Source organism: Sus scrofa, chromosome 6 (genome assembly GCF_054392235.1).
Source record: "Sus scrofa isolate SSC_HxYL_T2T_F1_AM1 chromosome 6, Sscrofa_HxYL_maternal_Yorkshire_Landrace_v2.0, whole genome shotgun sequence".
In the NCBI taxonomy this organism is placed as follows: domain Eukaryota; kingdom Metazoa; phylum Chordata; class Mammalia; order Artiodactyla; family Suidae; genus Sus; species Sus scrofa.
Window position 1 is genome coordinate 105,079,426 of NC_139388.1, and position 15,005 is coordinate 105,094,430.

General features: G+C 43.5%; 1 protein-coding gene across 50 annotated transcripts in view; it reads right to left on the minus strand.

The window, feature by feature from the left end:
* Positions 1 to 15,005, minus strand: part of ARHGAP28 (Rho GTPase activating protein 28) — a 187,492-nt gene that overhangs the window by 102,661 nt on the left and 69,826 nt on the right. For 11 of the 50 annotated variants that reach the window (XR_014807640.1, XR_014807641.1, XR_014807631.1 and 8 more), the window contains 3 exons: positions 10,756 to 10,935; positions 7,437 to 7,522; positions 6,140 to 6,231 (listed from right to left, as the gene is read on the minus strand). The exons of 13 other annotated variants lie outside the window; for them this stretch is intronic. Coding sequence is in view for 2 of the 37 variants with exons in the window: in XM_084964192.1 (XP_084820318.1) it covers positions 10,756 to 10,856 (101 nt within the window). In the remaining 35 variants the exon portion in view is untranslated. The remainder of the gene's footprint in view (positions 1 to 6,139; positions 6,232 to 7,436; positions 7,523 to 10,755; positions 10,936 to 15,005) is intronic. 26 more of the 50 variants (XR_014807647.1, XR_014807638.1, XR_014807630.1 and 23 more) reach the window with 5 other exon arrangements.

The following is a 15,005-nucleotide window of genomic DNA, read 5'->3' on the forward strand; positions in this document are numbered from 1 at the left end:
AACACCGGATCCTTAACCCACTGAGCAAGGGCAGGGACCGAACCCGCAACCTCATGGTTCCCAGTCGGATTCGTTAACCACTGCGCCACGACGGGAACTCCCCCAAAGCAACTTTAATTGTGATACTGCGGCCTTTGTTTCCACCTCATCGTGTCCCTGTCTCTGTTACAGCACGTGCCTCTTGCTGTCCTGACAGTGACTATGAGCAAGCCCTCATCCCTCCACTAAATCCAGCTGAGAGCAGAGATGTGTCACCTTCCTCTTTTTGTTTTCCTAACACCCAGACAGTACCTGGAGTTGAGAATGGGTTCACTACCCACCACATGAACAGATAGGAAGAGGATGTGAGCTTTGCTCCAGGGTGGCCTGTAGTGGGGTGGGGGGTGGGTGTTGCAAGCAGGGCAGGAGGAGCAAGCTGAGTTGTAGGCTGTACCCAGAAATGAAGGCCAGTACGTACCCAGCAGGGCTCCCAGCCACTTACTTCCTGAGAAGGAAGCTCACCTCTACAGCAAGGCTTCCCAGCCTTCAAGGTGCACATAAATCATCTGAGAATCTAATTAAAAGGAAGCTTCTGGCTCAGGAAGTCTGAGTCAGAACCTAAGAATTTCAATTTCTATCAAGTCTCACAGGGGTTACAAATGCTTCTGGTCTACAGTGTAGACACACCTCAAGTAGCGAAGGCTAAGCTCTGAGTGTCTGTGATTCATGGCTTCAACTGGGGTCCTGGGAGGAAGCAGACAGTACATCAAACAGCTTAACTGATGAGCTTTGACTAAGATGTGGGGAGCATTATGGGATGCCTGCAAGAGAAAATGAAGAACCTTAATTAAAACTTACAACTGAGAGGATAAGCCATTAGGAGCCCCAGACCAAAAGGGGCAAAGGGAGGGAGAAGTTACCAGAACCAAGAACTCTGGAGCTGGAACAGGAACAGTAGGACAGGGTCATGAAAAAAGCTGGGTTCCTGGGTATCTTGGGCAGAGCAACACAGGCACTTCCTAGGAAGAGGGAGGGTGAATAATTCCCCCCCATCTCACTCCCTTCCCAACTTAAGATCCCTCCTCTGTGTCCCATGGGCCAGACACAACTGGACTCATAGGCAAGGGGCCCTTGTTGATGAGCGCCCCCCAGCACAGAATGCTGGGGAAGGAGAGAGTGCCTTGGGCAACACAAGGAGCTCACCAACTGGGAACTTCAACCAGTTTAGCAACTTACTATTTCCTGCGGTTAAAAGGAAATACCCTTAAGATAAAAAGAGCCTGCATTAGTCTATGGGGCTACAGAAAAAAAGACTGCATGAGGCTCTGCCGATTCCTTAGGAAATCTTTAGGTGGAGAAGACCCTCAAAAGGCTTGGTAAGAAGAGGCAGCTTTAAAGATAAAAGAAAAACAAGAGGAGTGCCTGAAGAAAGGGCAGAAAGGAAGTGTGGTGAAGCATTAAGAGACCACCTAGGAAGTTAACAGAGTGGCCCCCAGGACCTCAGGGAAACAGGACAAGGAGGGCTGGAGGCAGGGAAGCCAGGCAGCCTTCACTTTTCTCTCAGAGGCACTGCGCTTAAAACCCTCCAATTCATTCTTAAAATTTAGATGCAACGAAAAGACAACCCACAGCTTGGGAGAAAATATTTGCAAACAATACCACCAACAAGGGATTAATCTCCAAAATATACAAACAGCTTGTGCAGCTTATTATCAAAAAAGCAAACAACCCAATCAAAAATTGGGCAGAAGATCTAAATAGACATTTCTCCAAAGACATACAGATGGCCGAAAAACCACAAAAAAAGGATGCTTAGCTTCTCTAATTATTAGAGAAAAACCAATCAAAATTACAATGAGGTATACACCCTACACCGGTCAGAATGGCTATCATCAGAAAGTCTACAAACAGCAAATGGAACAGAGTGTGGAGAAAAGAGAACCCCCTACGTTGTTGGTGGGAATGTAAATTGGCACAACCCTTGTGGAGAGTAGTATAGAGGTTCCTTAAAAAACTAAAAACACAAGTATATGATCCAGCAAGCCCACTCCTAGGATGTATCTGGAAAAAACCATAATGTGAAAAGATACATTTACCCCAATATTCATAGCAGCACCGTTTACAACAGCCAAGACATAAAAGCAACCTAAATAAATGTACACATACACTCACACATACACACACACACACACAAAATAGAATATCAGCCATCTGCAGCAACATGGATGAACCTAAAGGTTATCATGCTAAGTGAGGTAATTCAGACAAAAACAAGCATCATATGATATCACTGATACACAGGACCTAAAAAATGATACAAATGAGCTTATTTACAAACTGGAAACAGACTCACAGACTTAGCAAACACAGCTTTGGTTACCAAAGGGGAAAGAAAGGTAGAGGGAAGGGATAAATTAAGAGTTTGGGATATATATTTGTAGGTATGTATATACTACTGTATATAAAATAGATAATCATAAGGACCTGCTGTATAGCACTGGGAACTCTCCTCAATATTCTGTAATAATCTAAATGAGAGAAGAATCTGAAAAAAATAGATTATACGTATAACTGAATCACTTTGCTGTACACTCGAAACTAACATAACATTGTAGATCAACTATCCTCTGACATAAAATAAAAATTAATTGCAAAAGTAAATAAAATCTAGGGTGTTCCCATTGTGGTGCAGTGGAAACGAATCCGACTAGGAACCATGAGGTTACGGGTTCGATCCCTGGCCTTACTCAGTGGGTTAAGGATCTGGCGTTGCTAGGATCTAGCGTTGCTGTGGCTGTGGCGTAGGCTGGTGGCTGTAGCTCCAATTAGACCCCTAGCCTGGGAACCTCCATATGCCGAGGGTGCAGCCCTAAAAAAAGACCAAAAAAAAAAAAAAAAGTAAATACAATCTGGATGTAATATCACTAGTGGACTTCTAAGATCTGGGGAAGAAGGCAGACCCAAGGAAAACTAGAAACAGTGCACATCATAAATGCTAGTGCCTAAAAAACATTCAACCAGAATCTGGCTAGAGACATATGACTATAATCATATCTGTGTAGGTGTATATACATGTACACACAGACACACACACACACACATACGCATGCATTTCCTCATTAGAGCTCTAATCAAGGCTCTTAGGAAAACATGAAAAAATGGAAAAAGCAACATCCTCATATTTGGATTTTTGACATGCTAAACACCAGCGTCTCTCACCATGAAAGACAAATGTCATCTCCCCACCCGAGGGAAGGATGTGCCATGCTCCTCGCCAATAATGGTGGGGACAGTGCTAAGCTCAGCAGTCCTTCCCGAGTGTGGAGCTCAACCAAACACGGCCAGAATCTCAGGGAAGTGAACTCAGTCTGGATCTCCACTCATGAGTCAGATGTGGTTGGTTGGCCTCCGCCAGGATGATGTGATACAATGTTGACTGATGCGTTCCCTCTTTACCACCTCCCCACCCTAAGACCATATGCCAAGAGAGATGAGGTGGCCAGTTCACCACTAGCCCCCCCATGGGGGGGTGAAGTGTTAGAAGGAAAAAAAGAAAGAAAGAAAAGAAAGCCCAGAAAATAAAGATTCCAAATTCTTGGCTCTAGTTCAAATGAGAGACAAAAATGGTTTTGAAAAGAGATATGAACTGGCAGAACAAGTTTTTGGGGGTTTTGCTTTTGTGTTTGTTTGTTTGTTTTTTGGGTTTTTTTTTTTATTTTTTTGGGTTTTTTTGGTCTTTCTGTCTTTTTATTTATTTATTTATTTTTTTGGCTTTCTCGGATCTCATGTTGCTGCACCTGTGGCATATGGAGGTTCCAAGGCTAGGGGTCCAACTGGAGCTACAGATGCCAGCCTACACCACAGCCACAGCAACATGGGATCCGAGCTGTGTCTGTGACCTACACCACAGCTCACCGCAACGCTGGATCCTTAACCCACTAAGCAAGGCCAGGGATTGAACCCACAACCTCATGATTCCTAGTCTGATGCGTTTCCGTTGAGCCATGAAGGGAACTCCTCTTTTTTGTTTTTTGTTTGTTTTTAACCACCCCACTCCAAACTGGGAAGAAGGGAAAATTTAGAGAAGAAAAGGAGCATGATAAACAATTAGAGGCAATGCATTCAGTGTCCCATCCCCAGAACCAAGCCCTGATGTGTCAGGTGGAAATTGGGGTCACCACAGGTTTCCCCACAGATTTGGGGGGGAGCTCTGGGAGGACATTTGCTTCCTGCTCCCCTTCTTTAAGAAGAAAAGCAGCTGAGAGATATCCCATGGGATAAGGGCAAGATGTTGGGACAGACAGCTTGGTGGGCTAAGGAAGGTGGGGGGACCAGTTCCCTGCCTTGCCTAAGGGGTGCTGGTTTTAGCTGAGAGAGAGAAGGAGACTGATTTCTATGTGTACAGACACTCCTGGCTTGAGATAAGGGTCCTGATGCAGGTAGTTCATAACAGGAAACCAGGTGGGAGCCAGGCCCATGCCCACAGATGACATCTGCACCCCAGGAGCATGCATGCAACTCCACTGGGACCAGCGAGTCAGCTCTGGGCTCCAGGATGTCAGGGGAGGGTAGGCTGAGCTCACAGCACAGGTCCTTGATGTCTCTGCCAGGCACTCCTTAAAGCACCAACAGGGAGGCGGAGGAGGAGGATGGAGGGGAAAGGGACTGAATATTCCTGAACCTTAACCAGAAGCAACGTAGTCCGAAATTGGATGGGGCAGACTGGCTGTGGCTGTGACTAGATTCATTTTTCCTGCTATCTGTCAGAAATGGAGGATTAGAGATAGAAGAAAAATTTTGTTGCCAGAAATAAAGAAAATTATATTCTGTAACTGAAATTTGTGCACATTACATGTGATTGATTTTTCTCAGCCTCCATTGCTTAAATGTTGTATATGAATATTCAGTGAAGGTAAATTCCAACCAGAGAAAGCATCTCCACTGTCTGACTTGCGCCATCAATGCAGAAGCAGGTTCTTGGTGGCCATCTGGCCTGCACCTTGATCTTACCTGAGCTCTGATGTAGAGCTGGATGGCCTCAGAGGTCCAGTCCATGCTCTGTGAGGAACAGTCCTACCTGGAAGCCCCACCTCTCCAGGTCCTTGCTCCTGCCTGCAAGGTGAAATGCACAGCCGGCTCCTGCTAAACAGATCCCAGGGCTGGAAGGGCCTGACCTCTGCTCACCTCTCCTTTCCAATGTCTGGCCTCAGCCTCACAGTCCCCCTGCGGTTTCCCAAACTATTATAATTCATCAAGATCTCTTTTCCATAAGCTAGAGACTCTTGAGTCCCCTAACAGTGACATTTTAGGTTCTCTTTGATTTACTTCTGTAGCAGGATGGTTGCATTTCTGCCAGAGGGTTCTTACAAAGACACACATTGGCAAGAGTAATTGTGAAGCAATAAAGAATTGTCAGAGGTCTGTTTGAGTCTTAACAAATGATTTTCACCATTAACTAAACATCTGTCCTGACAAGCAGGATGATGGTTAAAATGCTATACAAGATCAGGAAAACGTTTCTTCTCTCCACAAGGACTGGCAAACAAGTGAATGCAACCTTTGCCTTAGAACCAGGGCAGATACGGCTCATAAGATAGCTGTCTGGGGATCACGGCATACCTGCACCTTGGGAGTTGCATGCTGAGACTTTGTGAAATTCTGATAAGAACAGCATGGAGAGCTCAGAATATAAACACAGTGTTGATATGCAGTTTCTGAAAACCAGCTCAGTTCAATGGTATAGACTCCTGCAATCCTGCTCTCCCCCAGGAAATGTGATAAATGTTTTTGATTCCTGAAAATGCCTAGTTTGCCAGCACTATTATTCATTTTCTATCGCGTAAATTCCACAATCCTGATCAGCAGCCCGTGGAGGACACTTCTAGGTACTCTGCAGAGCTTCCCTGTTTACCTTAACACTGCAATTTGGGGGAATGTCCTGGATAACATGATGCAGGGTTGTTTTTACATGCAGTATACAGTGTGCCCTTCAATAATACCTGGATCCAAACAAAATCTGACTTTTATAACAGCCCACGAAAAGGCTGGATTCATATCTAAATGATTCTATGTCATGGACAGTAAAGGAGAAACTTCTACTATGATACTCAGGCAGGCATTCTTTGAGACCTAACCTGCAGAAGGAAGGAAATGAACATACCAGAATGTCAGCAGATCGCCTCAGGTGTTCTGAGCCCTGCTTAAGCTGCAGAGTTAGGCCAGCGCTCTGCTTACGGATGTGAAGTGGCAGTTCTGTAAGAGGAAGGGAGGGATACCCTGAAAAAGTATAGTCTTCCACACCCGTCAGAATGAACTGCTTGACAGTCCAAAATCCCTTAATATCAAAGAATCTCCTACACATAGTACCAGTAGCTAGGAACTGCATTACATTCAGGAAAGTCAAGTAAAACATTTCCAGACAGTACGACACTTGCAAACATATTAAAACAGAATAAAATAGAGAAATTGACTCTAGTCAGTGTGCATTAGTACTCAGTAATTATATGCAACACTCCCTGGTGCCCCAAATGGGTAAAATATCTGTTGAACATCCTCAACAAGTCTATAAAAATACCACAGGTATTATTACAATGTCTTTCCAAAGGCCTCAAGAGAGTTTGTCACTGGCCTAGGACTCACAGAAGGAAAAGGGAAGCTCTGAGATTCAAGATTTGAACTCAGGCAGTAGGACCTCACAGCCGGAACGCTCTGCCCTGTACCGTGGGTATTTTCCCTTAGGCCGCTTGCAGTGTTGTTGTTTCTCATGCAGTGGTCATTGCTAAATAGCTATGGACGGACAATATGACCAATTTTTAGAGAAGGTTTCTGCTCATTACTGAAAGACCACAAACCACATTAGACTTGAGCATTCTTCCATTTTTTTAGGACTTGGAAGCCAGCAGTAAAGTTTCCAGGACATTTCACAAGAAACCTGGAGTTCATTAAGGGAGTTCATTAAGTTCATTAAGGGATCGGTTCATGTGGATTCCATCATTTTATGAATTTATTTTAAAACGAGAAGTGTAACATACAAATTTTATTTTTAAAAATCCTAAAGAAATGCTAGGACATCTAACAAGCAATATATGAGTGAGTCCCACACATCTCCAGACGATACCAATCCTTAGTCAATTTACAGAGAGCAAACTGTTTCCCAAGTTCAGAGTCAATTCTCTGAGAGTGATGCTAGTACAGATCAATGACTAATGGCTTAGCCAATAGCTAAGGAAGCTACTCTAAATTATGCTTGTAATCATGCTGACTGAGGCTTGGGAAATTCCTACATCTAATCTGAGTCCATGGTATAGCCGTCAGATTGGCACATGGCTGAGGATGGCCATACCTTCAATGTTGGCTGCTTTCCCGGGTTTTGTCCTTCGTCCTTGTTCAGTATCCCTCTACTTGCAGCACCCCCAGCCCTTCCCCATGACCTTATCCATTGCCATGGATACACTTACAGGCTGAGGATTCTCACTCTTTGGTCTGACTGTTCTGAACTTGATCTTTCAGGATGTCAAACTGTCTTCACTATGTTCTCCTTCACCTGAAAGGAGAAGTTCAAAACTCAGCCACCCCCACCTCATGCCCACCAACTGTAATCACGCCTTTGCCCCAACCTGAGGAATGGCATCAGTGCACACCCACCATTTCCCACTCTCCTCCTTTGCCCTCCACCCTGGACAGGCCCACCTCAACACATCTCTCAATCCATCTTTTCCAATTTTGTTGCAGATCCAGGGCGACAAATTTATGATACGCCTAGGCTATGGTACCACCTAACTTGTCTCCCAATATCTTGTCTCCTTACATTTTAATACCCTTCACCTACTCTTACAAGAGTTATGTTGCTAAGATGAAAATCACATAAGGCCACTCTCTTGTTAGTCATCAGTTGTTGAGGTTTCCCCAACTGTTGGCATGATGTTCCAAACTCGTTAGCTTTTTAAAAGTTTCTTTTCTTTTCTTTTTCTTTTTTTTCTTTTTGTCTTTTTGCCCTTTCTAGGGCCACGCCCACAGCATATGGAGGTTCCCAGGCTAGGGGTCGAATCCAAGCTGTAGCCGCCAGCCTATGCCAGAGCCACAGCAACGCCAGATCCGAGCCGTGTCTGTGACTTACACCACAGCTCATGGTAATGCTGGATCCTTAACCCACTGAGCAAGGCCAGGGATCAAACCCGCAACCTCATGGTTCCTAGTCAGATAGGTTAACCACTGAGCCACGATGGGAACTCCCTAAAAAGTTTCATTACAACCTGCCTTAGCTCAGTTTTCAAACTCATCTCTGTGCCCTCCTCCAATCATATACACTACAGTTTGGCCATAATGATCTAACCTTGGATTCCCCTGAACAAGCATCAATGGGGACATGATAATATAGAGGTTAGGAATGAGGGCTTTTCAGAGTTCCCGTCGTGGCACAGCTGAAACAAATCTGACTAGCGTCCATGAGGGTGCAGGTCCGATCCATGGCCTTGCTCAGTAGGTTAAGGATCCAGCATTGCCATGAGCTGTGGTGTAGGTCACAGTTGTGGCTTGGATCCCAAGTTGCTGTGGCTATAGTGTAGGCTGGGAACCTCCATATGCTGTGGGTGCAGCCCTAAAAAGACAAAGAAAAAAGAAGAATGAGGGCTTTTCATTTGGACTGATGTGAATCAAATCACAGATTTATTTACCTCTTACTAATGTAATAACCTATGTGTCCATTCTGAGACCCAATCTTCCCCTCATCCCAAAAAATGGGAGACTATTATACGGTTATCATCAGAATTAATTAGGATGATAAGGTTTTAGCTATTACAGTCCTCATCATCAGACATGTCTACTATTTCACATACAGCACATTTTCAAAGAAGAAACACTTTGTACAAATACATTATTGTTAGTTAATTGACGATATCCTCAAGCCTTGTATTCTTTAGTCTATAGAGAGTCCTGAAGCGACAGTTGGGAAAAAAAAAAAAAACCTGAACTAGATTTGTAGCAAATGCAGCTCTTAAAAGACCCACTTTCTACACTACTAACTTAGTAATTCACCGAGTATAGAATTTCCATATAATATGCTTTATACTAGTGTTTTATTTACTATGTGTTGTATCTCCAGATAAACCTGAGTACAGAAAGTTCATCTTATAATTCTTAACATCTCAACACTACCTAGCCCAACATAAGATTTTTGGGAGTCCTTCAATAAATTCTGAGGTCAGAGCGAGTTATCAGACTAAAGATTGCTGCCCCCAGTGATACCAAAAGTTAGATGCCTAAGTTTCTGATGTTCTGCCACCAGGATGCATTTTTTCAAGGGAATAAAGAAAACATATTTTACTATTTCTTTTGTCATGCAATACAAAGCGAAATGCAAACAGGCATTTGCCTGCTGGCACACTAACTAAACTCAGGCTTTGAGCAATTAAGTTGCTCAATTGCAATGTTGATAAACACACTTCATAACATGGAGGTCGTATTTCTCCAGGTTGCCTGCACATTCGAGACCAAAAAAACATGCACAGCACTTATAAAAATGGTGACTGAGTATTTGCAAATAGAGAAAAATTTGTGCCTCTAGCCTCTAGCTGGAGATCATCTCACCTCTTTGGGAAAAGGTTGCACCTCTCCAATACTTAGAGTTCATAGCTTAAAAGTTCATAACTATATCCTCTAATATCCATATTTTAAAAATTCAAAAAGCACACACATGAGTTATTTTAAGCTTCTTCAGTAAAATTCATTATCTCTAGATATAGCTAATAATTCTTAGCAGTTGCTATGTGCCAGGCACCATTCAAAGTGCTTAAAACCGTACTAACAGTTTCAAGCCTCATGGTAACCCTATAAGGCAGGTACTACTACTTTGATTTTACAGATGCGACCACCGAGGGTTAGCGAGAAAACTTCACACACCCCTGGTTACGCCGTTACTAAGGTGTTCAGCCTGCATGGGCACAGAGATGGTCCATTCCCAGAGCCTCTGCTCTCACCACCATCTGTGCTGCTAACTAACATAAAGCAGAATTCAGTACTCACTGCGAGCTTTGGACAACACTTGGGAACTCAAAGGAAGGAGCAACGACTCCTTATTAAAGTTCAGGGAAGACCTCAAGGAGGAGGAGGTGCAGGCTTCTGACTGGCAGACGTGGAAGAGGCGGGACTTTGCATTCTATGCCCCAGGGTGAGCAAAGCCACACAGCCTGGGGCGGGGGAGGCGCAGGGTGCAGGGAACAGGGTGAGAGGTCAAGGAGTCTGGTTTGGCTGGTGGTGCAACAGCAGGCATAGCTGGAAAGACTCTTCAGATACCACAGAAAGATGCTTTAGGGCTTTAACCACAAGGCTAGGAAAAGCCTCTAAAGCTTTCCCCAACAAGGTGACATGGGTAGTGACCTTCTTCGGAAAGATTTATTAAAACCTTCTTGACACCTTAGGAATTTTATTCTCAGAAGATCATTTCCCTTACTAGTCTAATAAGCTATTTTGGATAATAAAACCCAAATTAAAAAAATCCTCCACTGGGAGGACTAATGGACTGAAGCTAACAGGGTGAAATGCAACAGGAATGAGAATGAAGTTCTGAAACTTCAGCTGTACATGTTTAGGATGATTGCCGCCTGGCAGCAGTACAGTTCATGAGAAAAAGATGAAGAGATGGGGACCAAATGCAAGGGCAGTGCAAGGCAACAGTGCTACGGGGCGCCAAGAAGACTACGTAATCAGGTCTTAAGTGGCACAGATGTAGAGAAGTCCATCATACAGAATGGGGAAATGATCTTTCAAAATGCAGCAGACCTGGAATTCTGCTCTGGGTACCACATTAGAGAAGGATGTTGACGGCCAGGGCTGAATTCAGAGCAGGATGGATGAAGAGGGCCCACGGGAAGCTGCACCATGTGTGGAAATGTTGGAAGCACTGGAGAAACTGAGAAGGCTCCAAGGACGCGTGACCACCGTCTTCAAATAGTTCAAGAACTGCATGAGAAGAACAAACTAAGTAGGTGCATGATACAAAAACAGAACCAATGGGAGGATAATTAACCAAGAAATCAACTAATACAAAAGGTCAGCTCCATACTAACAATGGGGAAGGAGGAATGTTCTGAGGTAGAAGAAGCAATCAGCATCCAACAGAGGCCCACAGGCTAGCCAGAGACAAGAGGATGCTTTTAGAGGAATACCTACCTTGCTGAGTATGGTATATAAATATTAAAGGAAAGATACTGATAGACTAGTCTTTAGGAATCTGCAGAAGGCGACAGTGTGAGGGCAGTGGTGAGGCAGTGCTTTAAGGAGAAAGGGGGTGTGGAATTTGAGCCGGACTTTGACAAATGAATCAGTTTATAAATCCAAAATGGTCAAGTAACTGCCAAAATGCCAAATCTTCAGTAAGCACAACTGTAAACAGATTATTACTGAAAATGCTCAGTGAGTCCTCTTAGGGCTTAAGAACACACAATAATTCTCTATGACACATTTTTTCTCAGATGTTTGCAATTCATAAGAAGTAATGTGATTCCTTTCCCATTTTCTTGCATGACAGCACACACACACACATACACACACAGAGAGACAACAAGATTTACATATTACCGTGGAAAAGGAGTAGCTACTATCTATTCCTTCAAGAGAGAGGTCAGAATAGAGAACTTGGGAGCCCCGTTAATGAGGAGAAATGGTCTCCCTGAATTGTGCAAATCCTACAGCTCTTCCACCAAAACCTCAACAAATTTTTCTACCACCTCCAGACTGAAAAACAACAGGGAACAAACTGTGTCCTTCACTCATCACTGTGCCCGAGAAATGCCTAGGACTTGCAGTTAAACAAACTTGGGTTCACATTCTTGTCCTGCCTCTTATCATCTGTACAAACATGGGGAAGACACAGCCTCCTTGTGCCTCAGTCTCCTTATCTGTAAACTGGGGATAAATGCCTTTGCGTGGAGTTCTTTGTGACGATGAGTGACACAGTCTTTGTAAAATGCCTGCACGCACTCCATAACCCCACTCCCACCACGATCATCAAAACCTCAGATTCTAGTGGTAGGCGTTCTCATAGTTCAGGCCTTCTGATACTTGGGAATTTATACTATTTTTGAAAATGTTTCAGATGGACTTGTGTACCGCTGATGCCTGCCTTCTTCTATCTCACAGATGAGAAAGCAGTTCTTGAAAAAATTGCACCCTTTTATTAGTGAGGCCTCTCCACAGACTTGCCTAATTCAAAAGGAGACTCTGCTTTAGGGTTTTTGTTAGGAGGAGGAGGAGCAGCAGAGGTGTTACCAGCAGCCTGAGATGGTCAAGTGATAAAAATCTCTAATGTTTTACCTAAAATACACTAAAATATTCCCACCAACTGAATAGCCTGAGGTTGTCAAAGAATGAAATGAAAGACAACGGGTGTATACTCCGCTGTTATATAAAAAGAACTTTTGAAGTAAGTGTACGCTCTGTTGGCCGCATTATAATTACATTGCTACAAAGCACCCTGCCTGGACTATTCCTGCCATGCCTGTGGATGCCCTCCACCAGCATTGAAGGTAGCTGGTCAACCAGCAGACTCTCTTCACTGGCGTCAGCAGGCAAGACTGTCGTGCGTTCCTGTGTCCCTATCTCCAGCATTCTTGGCGAAGTTTACGGAAGCACTATTTGGAATTAGCATTGCAACTTGTGGAACAGGAGGAAAGACAGGGTGAAAACCTCTCTGCTATTATCAGAAATACTGCGCCTTCTGTCTTTTTATGCAACATAATGAACCTTTCAGGTCCCAAATAGTGATTTTTTTTTTTCTCTTTCGGTGAAGGACCAACCTGGATTCTTGGAAAGTCTAAAAACAGAACTCTGCATTTCACCCAAGGTATCCTTTACATAGCTGGCCCCAATTTTATTATGTATTTTCATAAGAGAAAGAAAAAATTGTCTTCATGTTCCTTTAATGAACTACATCTAACAAATGGAGAGTTACTTACACAGACGTCCATAGCTAACAGAGACAAGACCTGTTTGCTCTGCTCACTTATAAAGCCTGAGTCTGTCTGGGGCCTGAGCTTTGTCAGCCTATCATTTATTCATCACTAAAGTCGCCGCGCAATGAATGTCCATCTCATCAGCCCTCACACTGTCCAAACACTCCTCTCAATAGGATTTTCCCCGTAAAAACTCCACAGGCTTCTCTATCGCTAAGAAACAATTCCTTCCTTCTGTTTAGACAAGCACTTGGAGGCAACTGTGGGTGGAATCTTCTCTCTGTGATGGCCTGACTGCCTGCTTGCACCACGCCTTCAGAAAGCGCAAAGGCTCTTGCACAGTCTCCCAAGGCGGTGGTAAATTGCTTCCCCATGTCCTCACTCCAATAATACTGCACATCTCGACTGAGCTGCCTTTGCTCTCTGCTTTTGGAAAACTTCCAGGCAGGGTCTGTGTTTACGTCAGCAAGACTGATTCAAAACACCACCTCTGGGGTTTTAAGCAGGCTTGGAAACACATTCCTGCACTCAGCTCAACTGGGGTCAGTAGGAGGCCTTCCAGTAAATCTGTGACTTCACTTTGTCATTCTACTTATTACAGAGGGCCAACTGATTTCCTTTCAGCTCACCTCATAAGCTATTTTGTTATTTTTCATAAAATTTCTGCCAGATCCCTGGCTATGAGAACCTTGAATTATTACGCCCATTGTCTTCAGAATTCCTTATCTGCAAAGATTCTGCTTGCTTTCGTAATAAGGTAGGCGTTGTTGTTCTGTTTTCCATCTGATTTTTTTTTCCTTTACCTTAGAATCATAAAAATCAGGTCCTTTGTTTACATTTTCAAATCTAAACAGAAATCACATCTTAAAATTGTCTTTGATTAGCACAGGGTCTAGTCAATCAATCCCTGGGCTTAAGAGTGAACAAGGGCCTTACTAAATGTATAAAAGATAAGGCACGTACAGGGTTGGGGTGGGAGGGTAGGGCAGCGTGCTGGGATTACAGGCAGAACCACAAGGGCTATCACAAGGAAACTGTAGAATGTGAAACTCAAAACGGTTTCTAAATATGATGCAAATTCCTTATTAATGACAAGATTTAAAGACTCCTTATTTAGTAATAATCATCAAAGCACAAAAGTGCTAAATTATTTTCACAAATAAATGAGCACATCAAGTTCTTGCCACAATCCTAGACATCATGCTGGAAATTTTATCCCTTACCATGAAACTTAATTTTGCTTACTGCCACCCCCTGAAATCTGAGGTAAGACTAAAAAAATTTCCCTATCCCCCCAATACCAAAAATAAATAAATAATAATTCCATCTAAGCAGGCTTTCTTATCACACTCTAATCTAAAAAATCGGCTCAATGACGCTAAAGTAGACTTCACCTTTGATTACAAAATACACTAGTAAAACAACTTAAAAACAACAAAGAAACTACAAACATACCTTCAAAATAGAAAGATGATGCTACTTACCTAAAAAGAACCCAGAATACCCTGAAGCAAATGATTCTGATCTAATTTAAAGGAAATGAAATTCAAATAAACAACAAAACCACCCTTCCTGATACTTCCCCTTCCCTCCAAAAGACAAAGGACAAGAAAAGGAATAAAAAGAAAATAAAAGACAGATATAGAGCCTTGACAAAGTGGCTGGATGGATGACAAGGCTCTAGTAAACGTGAAAGGAGGTGGACAGATACTATGGAACCCTTCCTGGGAAAAGGATGCATTTGTGTTGCTTGAAGTAGACCCTCTGCTTGCTATTATTCATCAGATGACCTTCGGCTCCAGCGTGCACTGTATCTCAGGCACCAATTTCTCCAAGAAAGTACACGTAAGAGCAGAGCAGGCGGAGACTAGGAAAGGGTCAGAAGCAATGGACAGAGGCATGTCTTACACAGCCCAAGCAGAGTCCTTTTCTGCAGGCTCATAAGGAGGATTCCTGTCTCACTCACACGTCTTCTCTGGGACCAGGACAAGGAACACAGCCATTTCTGGTTGGCGCCCTTTGTCCCAGCACTAAAAACAAGGGGAAGGTTGGTAGCCCTGCCGACGAAATATTTTAATT